General features: G+C 40.1%; 1 protein-coding gene across 1 annotated transcript; it reads left to right on the plus strand.

Annotated features, from left to right (window-relative positions):
* The first annotated feature begins 13,299 nt into the window (after positions 1-13,299).
* On the plus strand, positions 13,300-14,076 carry LOC139883586 (uncharacterized). The gene has a single exon (XM_071867745.1). It carries the CDS (start codon positions 13,300-13,302, stop codon positions 14,074-14,076), a length of 777 nt encoding a protein of 258 aa, XP_071723846.1.
* Positions 14,077-16,449: the final 2,373 nt, after the last annotated feature.

The following is a 16,449-nucleotide window of genomic DNA, read 5'->3' on the forward strand; positions in this document are numbered from 1 at the left end:
TTGGAAACCCAAACCCTAGCCGCCGCCGCGCCTCCTCCTCCTAAGCTCTTCCTCCTTGCACGGCATCCCCATTTTTAATTTTTTTTTCTGCTCTTCTTTCTAAAACTAAAAGAGCAACCTTGGAACGAAAAACCCTAGCTGCCTCCTCCACCTACTCTTTGCTCATCTTGTTTTTTGCTCTTTTGAGTGTTTTGATAAACCCGTGTAGTTTGTTTGAACCCCTCCCTTTTTTTATATATAAAATTTACCAAGCCCACCATTTAGTTTCGTCCATGATAACTACGAATTTTCAAGTTTGCGCTGTAAAACCCATGTACCCGCACCTGGATCGGTCCCAACTTTGTTCAATGGGGATCTCTTTTTTCACCAAAACGGTACACTACTTTTACTGATAAGTTGGGCTTCAGTCAGTTTTTTCAGAATGGGGATTTCCTGTTTCAATCATGTGATCTCGATGCGTGTTAGTGTCTTACAGCCTCTATATGCCTTTTCAGATTTCTAACGTTATTCCGGAGAAAATGGTCCAGCAATGAATCTTCTCATGCAATAAGCCTCTGTATCTATCGTCACCATTGAAAGCTAGTTGATTGTCATGCACTAGAGAGATTAATGCCTACAAACTTCAGCATTTTTTATCTTTACTGGTTGAGATGGAGATCTTAGTTACAGAATATTTAAAGCCAGTGTCGGTCGACCTAACAAGGTCAGCTTAGATTATTTTAAGCGATGATTATAAGGTACTTGAATACGAGTATCTGATATTGAACAGCAAGCAGAAAAAAGACTTGTTTTCGTTTAGATGCTTTATTTCTAATTTTCTCTCAAAATAAAATGACGACCGCAGCGTCTCCGAACTTCCGTCAATTATCTCGGTTTGCAATATGCAAGGAATGTTGACAGTGTCACAGTATTACATGCCATAACCTCCCTTATTAGTTTTCAGCAAGCATGTCGAAAATTTTCAAAAGACAATGAACATTATTTATTGATTTCTGATATCAAGTATCAACGTGATGTTTTCTAAAATGTTTTTTCCGTAAGAAGATTCATTCAAATAACCTAGCCCGTCCACTTTTGTAGGAGTTGGATTTAGATTTCTTGCATCTTGTTTCATGGAGCAAATGCATCGTCCCGGCAGTCATAGTAACCGATTTATTCTCATAGATTTAATGAGTGATGCTAGGATGTTATATATGCACAGAAATAATCTATGTGGTAAGTTCGAATAAATAGGACACACCGAAGAATTTAAAGCGGGAGAGATTTATTTGTGTATTAGTAATACAGAAGTTGCAGATGATGCGAGGAGTAGCGAAAGTGTATTCAACATCTTTTTACATAAAGATGCGATTAGATATCTAAATGTAGTGTATAAAAAAAAGATCAATTTGACCGAATAAGGTGTATGTACACGATGAACATAGCATAAAACAACCGTATATGTGAAAAGAAAAAAAGAGAAGGCATCGGCTATAGCCTTTTCGAAGGATTTCTAACTTAATTCAGGAGCAATAATAGACCAGCTATATGAATATTCTAATGCAATGAGCCTCTCTATTTAACGTCATCACTGAAACCCTAAGCTACCAGCCCAACCCCCTTTCTTCCCCTTCATCGAGCCCAAATTAGCTATAACAACCCTTCACTCTGTAATTCTCCCTCTCTTCCTCCATGACACCCACTCAACCTCGGCAAGCAAAGTACTTGCAAGAAGATGACATCTCCCCGAAATGCCGAGACCTCCTTCCCTTCCTCCCTCGCGAAAAGGGCTGGATCACCACCTCTATCTACCAGTACCAAGGCTTCTGGTATTGCCCAAAGGTCTTGAGCGGCCTCCTCGCTTGCCAAGACCACTTCCAAGCCCAAGACACCGACGTCCTCCTCATCACTGCCCCTAAGTCTGGCATCACTTGCTTGAAGGCCACCCTCTTCGATGCAACACCATCCTCTCCTCACCCAAAGCCCTCACAACCTCGTGCCCTTCTTAAAGATTCAGCTATATTCGCCACCCACTTGCCTTACCCTTTGCTCCCTACATCAGTATGTTCGAACCAAAAAAATAATGTCAACTTCAAAATTTGGAACGAGGCACAAATATATACCGGAGGAAGAACTAATCGAAATGCAAACGCTTCTTTTGCTTCGGTGTAACTACAACTTTGAAGTCCACAACCTTTTAAAGTGGTTGGATGTGTAGATAGCTTGACAAACATTAAATGAGGAAACACAAGAAAGTCCACAAAGTGATACAAGCACACAAACAAAGTCAAATGAAAAGACACAATAAATACATGAAGACAAGCGTGGAGAACTCTTCAATGAGTTTTCTAGCCTTCTTTGTCTTCATGCTGCAAAAGGTTTTCTTCATTAAATGCTTGTAGCATTTTTATCTTCAATCTTCTTCAAGCACCTACCATGAATCATGCTTCACCCATTCATTTTCGTTCTTCTTCTAACACCCACCATAAATCAAGGCATTTTGAAGAATACTAACAACCAAATCTAGAGCTCATAACCAATGTGCTTAAATCTTCAACAATCAATTTTATATTATTCTAACAGCTTCCCTTAAAGTTAATTTTTGAATTCAACAACACCGAGCATCATCTTTAATTTTTCGAACAAATCCGCCTTCAATGGTTTTGTCAAAATATCTACAATTTGATCTTCTGATATGCAGAAATTAAGTTCAATCTCACCATCTTTGACTCACTCAAGAATATAATGATACTTGATATTGATGTGTTTTGCTCCTACCATGAAAAACTAGATTATTGGCAAGACCTATTTGTTCATGTTTCAATTCACACATCATCCAATGAAGTTATATCGCTTGACATGCCGCCGAAGTTAACGCCATGTATTTTGCTTCAACTGTCAGAGTGCAACAACTTCTTATTTTTCTGAGGACCAAGAAATTACTCCTAATCCAATAAAGAATGCAAATATGGAAGTACTTGTTCAAGTCTCGGTATCACTTGCCCAATCACTGTCTGTGTACCCTACTAGACTGAAATTCTCAATATAAGAATATAAAACTCCATGGTCACAAGTTCCACTGAGATACTGTAAAATTCTTTTTGCTGCCTGCAAATGTGATTGTTCAGTTTTTCCATGAACTTGCTAATAATTCACACTCCATAGGTCATATATATATCTCAAACTCCCAACAATGCTTTTAAAATAAGTGGAATTTACCAGTTCACCACTTCCTACTTTCTTCAGCTCCAATTGCAAGCGATTCCATTTTCATTCACTTCAAGATATCATTAACATATTTTTGCTGCGAAATAAATATGCCATCATTTGTCTACTTCACTTCAAAGCTAAGAAAATATGACATCAATCCCAGATCTATTATCTCAAACTAGCTAGTCATAACTACTAACACCTAAATTTTGGCTAGGTTTTTAAATTAATTTGCATAAAAAAATTTAGGGATCAATTGGACCCTAACAAAAATGATTTTCGCATCAATTAGGCCTTAATTTCTTTTTTTGCATCCATTAATCTTTATTTTATTTTTTTAATAATAATAATAGTAATTAATAAATAATAAAAACAAAAAAGCAGCAGCCACTGGGGTTGGGCCTTCAAGCCCAGCCCCTTCCCTTTTGTCCCTTATGTGGGCCCCCACAACCTAGCTCATGCGACCCGGCCCGGCCCCCTTTTTTTCCTCTTGTCTTCTTCCTCAGTTGGATATGCAGAACGCGCAAGGGAGCTCCTACGTGAGCAATGCCAGACAAAAGGGCAAACAGCGACATACGACACGGCAGGTAGAGAAGACAAGTCTTTAATGCGAGACGGCCTAGCTAGAGCCACTTTGACAGATGGGACACCGGTTCGGCTAGCGGAGGCTGCTCGAAGCACGAAGGACCAATGGTCCAAGCGCCTCTATCGACCGACTTCCACGCCTATAAATTAAGCATCGGAGGGGAAGGCAAAAATCACAACGAGAGGTAAGATCAAAAGTATGAGAGCTTCAAAGCTTATGCTCGCAAGCCGAGATCTGAGGGCTCGCGGCCAAAGAGAGAGAGAGAGATATCCAGATCTAAGAGAGAGAGGGTTAGGCCAAGTAAGGGGGTTTCGACAAGCTACCACCCATCCCAACGCCATTCTCGACGACCAGCCGTGACTCTTGCCCACTGCTGCTCACCTCGTCGTCGCTACTCAACCACTGACACCGAGCTGTTGGTCCCTTGAGCCATGCCACCATCCCCTGACGCCATTCGTCACTGCTTTGCCTTCACTTACCATACTAGGGTGTCACCGCTCCTTGATGCCATCGCTGCAACCAAACCCCAGGCTAGACGTCATCCCTCGGCCAAGCCCCATGCCATCAAACTTGACGCCTTCTGCCCACCTCGCTACTAAGCCGCATCCCCTCGACGCCCACCCCAATGAACAACCTGTTGTCGCTGTCCGCTGCATCGCCACCAATGTCAACAACAAGCCGCGGCTCCCCGACACCATCCTAGCCACCCCTAGCGACCATCGACGCTACTCGTCGATGCCGAGGAAGTAGAGAGGTAGGGAGCTGCAAAATCAAGTCGAGCGAAAGCTCCCATCGAGTAGGATTTTGGCCAAAACCAGGTCAGGCGTGTAGGTCTCAGCCGGGTAGGGCTCCAGCCATTGGGTCAAATGCCTGTGGGCTTTGCAAAAATTCGTGGGTTGACTTTGTGGGCTAAGTTCCTTTTAAAAGAAATAGGGAAGCCCGATTTAGGCCCGTGCAACAGGCTCATCAAGGCTGTTGGTGGCCAACCCAGGTCGATCCCAACTTGGGAATCCGACCCAAGTCATTTTTTAAATATATAATATTATATAATAATAAAAAATATTTTAATATAAAAATAAAAAATAAAAAAAAATTATTTTTCAAAAAATCAGAAAATCCAAAATATCCCACAATTTTCCAAAAAAAAATAAGAAAAAGCAAATAAAATGAATAATATTTTCAAAAAATGATCACAAATCCAAAAAAAAAAACCTTTTTATGTTAAAAAAAATAGGGAAAGACTGAAAAAAAAAAAAAGTTTATCCTCTATAAATGCATGGAAAACCCCTTGAAAATCCAAAAGCCTCAAGGTTTAAATAAGATTAGATACCGGAAGGGTATTAGTGATTAACTAGTATAATCAAATCCCTGAACCTACTTTCTCTAGTTGCGCAAGAGCAAATATTCCTCCCGATATTTCGCTTGAGTTTCTAATCGACCCACCCAAATTGATTAGTAGCAACTCCTTTTTAAAATTAACTTATGGGTTTAAATAACAAACCATTAAGTCATGAATTGGTGGATTTGGAAGAGTCCATGCTAAGCTTAATAGACCTAGCCGAGCCATTAACCTTCGCAGACGCCCCCCCTAATCGGGTGCTGAAAAAAAGAGGTCGCGACCAAGCTAAGAGGTCGCGACAGCTTGGCGATTCCGCTAGGAACATTTTGTGGACTTAAGCCATTTTTTTTTAATCTTCTTTAAACACTTTTACTAACTTGGTTTTTTTTTTCTTTCATGTAGGTTAGTATCTTAGAAATCTTTTTTTAAATAAAATGTCTTGTGATTATAAACCGCTATGCATTCTTTACTGTTTTAGCACTGCACGTGGCACACGCAACCCAGTCGTCGAACCTAGGCCGCCATAAGATATTTAGGATGGTGTTAAGAACGATACGGTCTTGAATACGAGACTGCGATATAGAGGTTTCCTTTCTTTTCCCCGATTTCTTTAGGTGGAGCCAAGGTTAAAGGCGTATGATAGTTGTTGCGGCGTCAGAGGGCTAGAGGCGTGCGGTGGTGGCTCGTGGAGACGCTGCAATGCCACTGTGAGATTGCAATGGACAGACACCCTCTTAATTTCTCTAAACCTTCTCAGTTAGATACCGAGCCGCATGTATCATGCACATGTCTTTGTGCTTGCCATTTTCTTTAAAAGCAAAGTAATTTCTTTACTTTTTTACTCAGTTCCTTTTTATTGGCCCATGGCAACTTAGGTCGGTTTTTTGAGTCCCAGTTTATATGAGATGGGATGAGACAATATCCAGTTTATTCCCGCCCCTAAAGCAGAGCTCTTCGGATGGTGGGGTCAATTGGACCAATTTGCCCAAGAGCGTGTGAAAGCCAAAGTCAGTCATCTTCTATCGTTGTTCCAAATCCTTGTTCTCTTGAAGTCCTACAGATGATAGCACACTTTTAGTGCCCTAAGACATCCATTTTTATGTTTGGTGGGTTCAAGCTAACCCCAACTTTGGAAGAATACAACATCATCATTGGATTGCCTCTCGAGAGCAAGCTTGTTAGGCTACCAATGGGTATTGACCCATTGTGTGGGTTAGCGCAACTTTTAAGAATTGAAATCCATGTTATGAGACAAATTCTTAAAACCAACCATAATACCTGCCCACTAGTGTTTTTAGACTACTCGTTTTGAAATTCAACCAATGACCTAAAGAAGTGAGATTTTCCTCCTAGCCTTTTCGGGGTTTATCATTTTCTCCCATAAAAAAGATGCCATAAGTCTCTTAATGGCATGAGTGATTGATCAAGTCTTAAGGAGGAAAAATTATATCAACATGATTTTAGTCGAAACATTATTGTCCATTCATCATTTTAAAGAAAACACGAAAAAGATCATAAAAACCTCCTCGGAAATTTTCCAGGTCTGGTTCTTTTCTCACCTAAGTGAATTTTGATGCATCATGCAATTGTCTAAAACGAATGATTTCGAAAATCCATTGTAGAAATTTGTGGTTCTAGAACAATACATTCCCAACCAAAGCTGTTTTAGTTGGATAAATTTCCTAAGAGACCTTACTCTTGAGGCATTCCTATGATGTGCCGATTGATTCCATGAAAAAAGAGCTCGCTTTACTTACAAACACTACAACCCAATCCCATTGCTCGGCCTCACCGATGCCACTCCCTATTATCCATATAGGGTAGCGCGACAATATGGAGCCCTTCAAGAGATCCTACCGCCTTTCAAGACGAAGATCCCTCCACTCCTTTTCACCCATCAAGTCGTGACTACGCATTCGAGATTGTCATTATCAAGGAAACATGGAGCAAATGCCATCGCAAAAGGATCATGGTACCTGAAGGGCTCGAGGGACAGGAAAAGGCCCATCACGCCTCTGAGTCCTACATCCATAGCCATCCTATCCTGACAAAACTGAGGCCATCAATCCCTCACCTAATCAGCAAGATCAGCCGATATGAGTAAGTAGAGCATATGCAAAAGGATTTGGGAATAAGCTAGGTACACGTCTTAGAGCCTATCCAAGGAAGCAAACGTCTTCACAAGAACAAGGCTCCTCATCGCACATAAAATAGCAATCATGTGCCCCCTAGTATTAATATTGTAAAAATTTTGTCTTAGACCCATTGTTTAAGGACTTATGTATTTCGTTCAGTCATTTTAATTCCAAATTTAGATGTCAAAAGTATGTTGTCTGTGAAATCCTATTTTGATAAATAAAAAATAGTTGAACCGTTGCCATGGATCAATCCTTATTTACTCTTGTGCTCATTCAATGTTTTATAATGTCAAGTAATTATGAATCGCCAATCACCAGTCGCCCGCAAATGGCCTCAAGCAATAGGGCCCGATCAAAATGATGTACAAAATCACCTTGCTATCATTGAAGACAACGTAGGACAGATGTCCATTGTCCTTTGACAACTCTCGAGACAAATGGAATCCATTCAAGCCAAGTCCAACTCCGTATCTGCTTTAACACTCATGATACCTGCAAATTTGCAAGAAAATAACCACAAGATAGACAACTTGTAAAGATCATAAAGAAGCTGAACCAGTTACAGGAGCAAGATCTCATTGATCTATCTAATTATGCCGGCATTAAGATCCCTGAAGAGCTCAAAGTGCCTGAATGCGAAGGGTATGCCAATACCTCTCACCCAGAGGCCTACTTGCAGGCTTACCTGGTCCGAAGGATGATTCAACCGTACCAATCAAACCTGACTGGCCCTGCCCTTGCAGTGGTACATTGTAAGGAGGATTAATCTCCATAAGACCTGGGGGGAACTAATCGATGCTTTCCACCAAGAATATGATGTTGACATCAACGTCGACATCACCTTGCCCTAGAAAGAGCCAATAGTCTCGAAGTATGAAGAGCCGATGGTTGCAAAAATGAGGGGTAATATGTTTTTAAGAACACATGCCATGTCAGGGAGGAGCTCGACCGCCTAGTCTGACCTGCAGCCCACAAAAGAACACATCAATGTAGCCTTACATGATAAATAGACGATCAGGCAGTATCTTACTACTAAGAAGCTTCCCATTAGGAAAGGTAAGGAGCTCGCATACAAGGTCAATGCCATAAAACTTATTCAAGATCGAGGCACAAAAATGCAACTTCGCAGGCTAACAGCAACAGCTAGGGTCTAGAGAATGCCGACCCCCATCAACCAGAGTGAAGCTCCACCATCTCCCAGTCCCCTTGATAAAGTCCAACTGGCATGAAGGGCTTTACTCAAAAGGTCTAGACTATGAGTCAAGAAAAGAAAGCCTAAACAATTCGAGTCAACGCCTGCCATTGAATGTAGGCAAAATCTAACAACCAATGAGTCGCCACACCAAGGCTTTGAGCATCCCCTAGGGTACAATCCCGAGGGCTACCAATATTATATAGATAAAATCAGTCATTCATCGTATGACTGCCTCCCACCCATACACAAGATCCGAGGCCTGGTAGAAGAGGGAACTTTCGTTTGTCATGACTTGTCTCCCAATAAACTGCTAAGTTTGTCTCCCGACCATGAGGATGACGTAAACACCACATCCTCATTTGGTGATTTCGATCTCAAAGAAAGCCATGAAATGATCTCAGTAGAGTGAAGCTATCCTAAAGCAACAGAATTCACAATTGCGATAAATATGTAATGAGAAAACCAATTGCCTAGCCAAGACACAGCGGGCCCGTCTTGCCTTGATAGGATTATGAACCCTAGAGAAATGAGGGTTATCTAATCTTCATAAGTATAATGGCCTAACTTGTCCCATGACCCACTTGTAATATTTTCACGCTGAAACGAGTCGGCACTACAACCCAACACCATTCATAACTTAGGCCTTCCAAGAAAGTCTCATAGAGCCTGTATTATAATGGTTCGTCACAGCAAATAGCTATCTCATGAGGGATTGGAATGAGCTGTTCTCCACATTCCTACATCAGTACCAAAGCCAAATTAAAACTGAACTGCCTTGCGAGAACTTGGTTCGCTTCAGAAAAAGACCAAAGGAGGATTTCCAAGCATATGCAGAAAGGTGGGAGGCTTTTATGATGCAAACCTACCCTCAACTGGCTGAAGAAGAAATGATGAAGTTATTCATAAAAGCTTTACCCCGCAAGCATCACGTTTGGTTGCATGGATTACACTTCCATAGCTTCAATGAAGTGGTCATCTCATGCGAATACTTTGAGTCTATTGGAGGCGAAGAACTCAAAGGCGCTTGATTTTAGGACCAGCACTATCAAAGTGCTCCTTTTCATAGGAGTTTTCATAGGTTTTAGTTGTTTTTATAATCTCATGATTTCTATCTTGTCTAGCATGTTACTATTGCATTTCCCATTCCAGTAATCAAATGTACAGTTCTAATATTTTGTTTCAAGAGCATGAGGCAGTATTCTAAAATAGCCCGGTGATGCTATCCAACCATGAAAAGAAAATATCATCAAATGAGAATACTGAGGGCCGAGCTTCCTCATGCTTCCTTCCCCCAAAGATATATACTTTTAAAAACAAAAAACAAAATATTTCATTACCAAAAGCTTTTATCAAAACAAGGTGTTAAATTTAATCTTGTTTATTTTTCTGACTTATTCACTTCATGTCTCATAATATCATCCCCATCCCCTTTAACTTAGTGTAATGGGGGGCATTTGAAGCTGGCGCGTCATGTGAACTTGTTGAATTCAAAGACACTCTTTTGAGAAAGCAAGGGCAAACAGAAAAGATCACCCAATTTCAAAAAATGGTAGTCTTATTCCATGAACGTAATGTTGAAAATGACGTCACCTATCTTCTATTTACAGGAAGCAAAAGACGAGACGCAATAGGCATAGGCATACGGTTGAACTCAAAGCATACATACCATGGTCGCTTAGGGCAGGGCAACCTCCTCCGTGCTGCTCTCAGCCTTCCCATTTTACAAGCCAGTCCTAGAGCTCTATGCACTCCACATCGCCCCTGCACAACTCTGTCTCAAGTTTAAGCAATATCTTCTTCGCACAATGTGCCCAATCAACTAGATGTTGCAATTTCATTAATGGAATTTCTAGTTTCGACAAGACAAGAAGCACAAGGAAGGAATCTCTTCTCTTCCTTTGAATTGGCTACTATCAACATGGAGGAAATCTAAACAGTTGAGGCGATTTCTAGTCCCCTATTCAGATGATGACTTTAGAACCTGCAAACCTCACTTCTTGTTCCAAACGCATACTCTCCCAAGAAATGATTGCCATTAGAAAGCTAGAGATTTTGATTGTCCATCTCAGGTTCCATGGAAGCTTGAGGAACATGACTTTGCCCAATGTTGCTATAATCAAAGACAAAAGAAATTCCACAAAAGGAAGGTGCTAAAGATGAATCAACGACCATCAATTGTGTACACAGGGCCACAAATGAGGAGGGCTAATCAAAAGAGACGTTGGACAATGTCAAGAAAAAAAGGCTATCATCGATATTCAAATATCCCTAGGAGTCAGCAAATAGAAACTCTGAGGAAGGGTGATTTGGTGTCGTTTCCAATACTCCCTCTCTCTGAACTCGCTTTTGACATATTTTCCCCTATTGATAGGAAGTATTGGGATTCAAGAACCAAACTCAATGGGCAAATCAATTTTGGCCAGGCTACTACATGGAAATGACCTGTATCGAATTCACCTAACTTGGTACAAAAGGACGTGTCATCCAGTAGCCAGTTCAGCTGGACGGAAAAATAAAGCGCTCCATGAAAACTACCAATTCCAGAGTCCCTAGTGCAGTCTGCTAAAAGCTCCAGTTAGAGTGTAGAGGAAGGTGAAATCGTGGGGGATGATGAAGAGGAGGACGGGGACCCATAGCTATTTGAAACCTCCCCTGTATTGTAGACGTTATAACTAGACCAACTTGTATTATATATGACATGGTTTGTTATATAAGTGTGGTTGTGTTTCAATTCGAAAAAAATTATGCCCATGTTTTTCTATCCCATTGTATTATTGTCTGTGGATTATTTATCTGCTTCCGCATGTACATTAAAAAGAATGGGTTGGCGATACTTCTTGAGACGTCGCTATTTAATCGACCAATGAAGGATGAGTGTGCGCTCGAGGATTGGGGCATGACAACCTACGTCCATGAAAGGACAATACGAATTCAGCCATGTTTCGCCCCCGTACGATGTATCCCTGCGTCGTGGGTACATGACTCCTTATGGCTCGTGGACGCGCCGGGGAAGGTTTATAAGTGTTGTTAGCATCCCTGAAAGGCACCTATCGTCTGCTGTCCAGCTTGCTCACGTGATGGACAAAGAACGTTCGGATGGTCTTTTGCATGTTTGCGCTCCATTTAGTTCATTTATGTCGAATACAATTCACTTTCCATCTAATTTTTCTAGCTTCTCATTGCGTTTGTTTTCTTGGTGATTCGATACGTGCTAACTTCGTTCTTGCTGGAAATTTAGAGTTTTGAATTCGAGCGAATGTTCGATTGTTCTTTGGTGCTATTTCGTGTAGGATTCAGTGTTACATCATTAGATCGTTCTCCATCTGCTCCATTTTTTTTTTTTTTGGGATTTGGTTAGTTGAATTTATAAGATAGATGAAAAGAATAAAAATAAATAAAAGGATAAGATTAAAAGATATTTCAGAATTGTATCTAAATAGAAACCGTGCACGTATTAAATAGATTTGGAAGGTTCGTAGTATTAATTGGATTGCGCTCCTAGCATTAATAAGGGATCGCATTTTCTTTGTACGTCATCGTGAATAAAAAGATAGATTTCTTTTGCAATTAGCATTTTACATTCATTTTTACTTAAGCACGTTATTCTTGCATCTTATAGAAGGTTTCTTTCATGGACACGTCATGATACATTTCATGTTATAAGGTAAAGAAAAAAAAAAGTAATTATGTCTTGTTCTTTAAATGCATTCGGATTCAACGTTTATCTCAAACGCACGTATGGGTTAGTTTTTTTGTTGACTGTACATTCCATTTACCGCTTACGGGTCCTGTCCCAGGATGTAATGACAAGGCTTTGTATTCACTTGACCCGTTATGGTTCAGCTTTTTTTTTCCCCTCGTACTTATATATGTTAGTCCGATCATTGTTTTGTTTATTGCTTTGATTGTGGTTTGCTATCATTATTGTTTGCGCATCCTTCCATAATCACTGTTTGTGTCTTAGGTTTATAGAAAGGACGAAGATTACATGCAAAACATTTTCATAAATGATAAAATGTACCTGAAGTCCGTTAAACTGATTTAATATAATCAAGTTTCCATATCTAATTCGTAAATTTAATCCATCAGCTTTCCTTTGGGAGGAATTGTGCTAAGTGCGAACATCACCTTGCAAGACGAACCTTCATTCTCACTTAATAGTCTGTTAGCTGTTAGCTTTAATTTGGGAGGACCCATGCTAAGCATGAAACACCTCATTAGATGAACCTTTATTCTCGCTTATTAGTCTGTTAGCTTTCCCTTGATGGTTTACCTCAGAAGGGTTGCGACATCTTTCCTTTATTATCATAAATTTCATCTTTCCATATGTTATGGCTCTTGAATGGTGCTATATTTTCTTGATACTACAACTCTTGCCAAAAAAGATATAACTTTTGCAACTCTCTCGACGCTAAGAGCTTCTCTCTACCTACGATGGTAGCTATCCCCCAAAACCCTAAATCTCCTTTGTGCGAAACCCTAAAACCCTAATAGCCCCCTTTACAGTTTGTCAAATAGAACCCATCCTGTAAACCCACGAAACCCCCCACCCCACCTTTTACCCATTATAAATGATGTGTCTCGTGATGTGGAACAACTTCGTAACCCCTTTTTGGACGACTTCAATCAGTGCTGGATGAATTGAAGTTTCGGCCATGCAAAAGGTTGGATGTCGCCATTTTCACTATGGATTTCTTCCGGGCCTTCTCTTCGTTGTAAATAGAATGGGTCTTAACATCTCTCAACTTGACTGGAAGAAAGTAATCAGATACTAGAAATATTTCGTGGTGTTGGTCTGGCTTTGCCTTACGATTTGATCGTGTCTAGCAATCCTTGTTCGCTATTGAGGCAAATGGAAGAATCTAGGGAAGTAAATAATCGCCCAATTGTATTGTGCAAAAGGTTGGGTAATCTGAGGACAGAGGTTGATGCCCCTCCACAAGATAGAGTGATCTCTGAGGTGATCCTGGATGAATGCAATCGTACAGTGTTTGGTAAGCTGTATTCGGGAGGAAGCATCAACTTTCAGGCTTTTCTTATCACAATGAAGAGAGCTTGGAAGGTAGATTCAGTAACATTTACGCATCATGAATTGGGTATACTTTCCTTTACCTTCGATTCTGAGATGAACAAAGAAAGAGTGCTAGCAAAGAGGCCATGGTCTTTTGCGAGCAATTTATTGATCCTTAAACCATGGGAGCCTAATAAATATACACGATGTTATAAGTTTACCAATTGTGCGTTCTGGGTTCAAGTTCATGGTCTCCTTATTGAATGGTGTTCTAAGGAGGTTGTGTCTCATATAGCTCAAATCCTAGGGTGTGTGAAGGAAGTCAAAGTGGAAAAGAAGGGAGTGGCTTTTCATAAGGTGGGCAGAGCAAGGGTAGTGCTTGACCTTGATACACCTTTAAGTCCAGGTATTTTATATAATCTAGGAGAGGGAAAAGTCTGGCTAGATTTCAAGTATGAGAGGTTACCACGCTTTTGCTATTCTTGTGGAAAAGTTGGGCATTTTGTGACTAATTGTGTAGAAGTTCCCTTTGATGAAGCCAAATATGAAGATAGGAATATGAACAGGTTTGGACATTGGTTAAAAGCAAAGGCTAAGGAGACCGGCCCCTTTTGGTAGATTTTTTATGGTGACAGGGTGGATGAAAAGGAGGAGAAACAAGTAGTTAGTAACCCTCCAGCTCAAGGCACTCAAATTGTCATATTCACTGTCAAGCAAACAGCAACAAATTTCACAACAACAACTCAATCACAAAACAAGGCACAAGTGGATATTATTATACTTGATCACCAAGTGGAACAGCACTAGGGAAAGGGAAAAGGCATAATGAACATTGAAGAGCTAGAACAACAGCTACTACCGGCTGATAAACCATCGTCCTAGACAAAAAAGAATGATGAAAAAAGGAAAGGAGAATTTTAAAAAGTTCACCAACAAGGAAATTAAAGAGGTACACCCCCATATAACTCTATTCCTTTAGAGTTGGCGGATTTTGATGAAGCAAAACTACAGGAAACTCCTATTAGTCTTTCGAAGGCCACTATGGGATGAGCTTTGGTGGCTAACCCAAATAAGCCACCAGTTTACAGATGAAGATTATATGCTGAAACTGACAAGGGTTTGGCACACCACCAACAGTCCAAAATTTGAGTCATTGTGGTTCATGAAAGGCCCAATTTGATTCTATTAGTGGAAACAAAAAACAAAGAAAATGTGATTTCTCGTATTATGAGACAGTTGAAATTTAAGCACAACTTTGTGGTGAATCCAATAGGACTTGCGGGGGGTCTAGCGGTGATATAGAATGATTAAGTTGATGTAGTAGTGGACTCTATTTCCCAGGAAATGATAAACTTGATATGTGAAGATCATAATAATCGAAACAAAATGTGGGTTACTTGTGTGCATGCTCCAAATCTCTTTTGGGAAAGATTACAGTTATGGGATATAATGAGACAGATCAGTCTTTCTAATAGCTTACCATGGATTTGTTTGGGGAATTTTAATGAAGTGCTATATTATTGGGAAAAGGTGGGCACTAGGATGGCGGAAAATTATAGAATACAGGTCTTCCAAAGCTGTTTACATGATTGTTCGTTAATGGAAATAGACTGCAGGGGGTGTGCTTTTACCTGATCAAACAATGGAGAAGGGACTGATCTGGTCAAGGAGAAGCTAGATAGGGTGTTTTGTTCTCTAGATTGGAGGCTCATGTTCTCGGAAGCAGAAGCGTACACTCTCCCAACTGTCGGGTGAGACCATAGTCCTCTTCTAATTGTCAGCAGTGCTGAATCTGTAAAGAAAAGAAGAGAATTTCACTTTAAGGCTTTCTGGACTGAAGATGCAAAATGTAGAGAAATAGTTAAACAAGCATGGCAATCTCATACTCTTCATGAAGTAGGCTTGAGAGACAAACTACAGGCTGTAAGTCATGCTTTGAAAGAATGGAGTAAAAAGAAATTCCCAAACAGCCATCTCTGCATAACAGCCCTAAAGCAAGAGCTTCAATCCTTAACGAATAGTGCAAGCTTGACTCAAGGCTCTTATAGGATGAGGCTCTTAAAAGAAGAAATTGAAACTTTATGGAGGAGAGAGGAGATGTTTTGGGGTTTAAGATCCCGAATCAATTGGCTACAATGGGGAGATAAAAACACGAAATATTTTCATGCAATAATTATTCAAAGGAGACAAAAAATAAAATTACTATGCTGAAGAATTCATCGGATGAGTGGATACGAGACAAACAACAACTTTAGAACTTCACTATCTCATTTTTCAAAGAGTTATATACTACAATAGGGCCTAGAAACTACCAACCCGTACCGGATCAATGCCCAATCTAATTGGAAATAATGTTAATGAATGTCTGGTGGCGAAAGTAAACTTGGAAGAAGTTCATACTGCTATTTTCAACTTGGTGCACAGAAAGCTCCCGGTCCAGATGGTTTAAATGGAATCTTCTACCAACACCATTGGGACATAATCAATACCGGTGTTTTTGAGGAAGTTAGGGTTTTTTTTTTTTTTTTGTCGAGAACCAGCCCTAAACAGAACTCATATAACCTTAATTCCAAAGACCCCATCTAGAAAAAGTTGACCAATATCGCCCTATTAGCCTTTGCAATTTCGCATATAAGATCATACCGAAGATTTTGGCAAATAGACTAAAAAGATGGTTGCTAATGTTGATTTTAGGGGAACAAAGTGCCTTTATCAGTGGAAGACATATTCAAGACAATATTTATATTGTGTAGGAGGTGCTACACCAATTGAGAATGAGGAAAAGGAAAAAATATTTTCAAGCGATGCTGAAATTAGACATGCAGAAAGCTTATGATATAATAGAATGGGATTTCCTAGAAAGATGCCTGCTGAAAATGGGTTTCTGCACAAAATGGGTCAACTAGATCATGCAATGTATCACTACAGTTACTTTCAGCATCAAATTTAATGGAGAACCTTTTTCTTTTTTTTTTTGTCAATCCTACTATA

The sequence above is a fragment of the Rutidosis leptorrhynchoides genome, unplaced genomic scaffold (genome assembly GCF_046630445.1).
Source record: "Rutidosis leptorrhynchoides isolate AG116_Rl617_1_P2 unplaced genomic scaffold, CSIRO_AGI_Rlap_v1 contig423, whole genome shotgun sequence".
Classification (NCBI taxonomy): Eukaryota; Viridiplantae; Streptophyta; class Magnoliopsida; order Asterales; family Asteraceae; genus Rutidosis; species Rutidosis leptorrhynchoides.

Excerpts from the sequence above, each read along its gene's own strand:
- LOC139883586 (XM_071867745.1), top strand. The coding sequence starts at position 13,300 with ATGGAAGAATCTAGGGAAGTAAATAATCGCCCAATTGTATTGTGCAAA.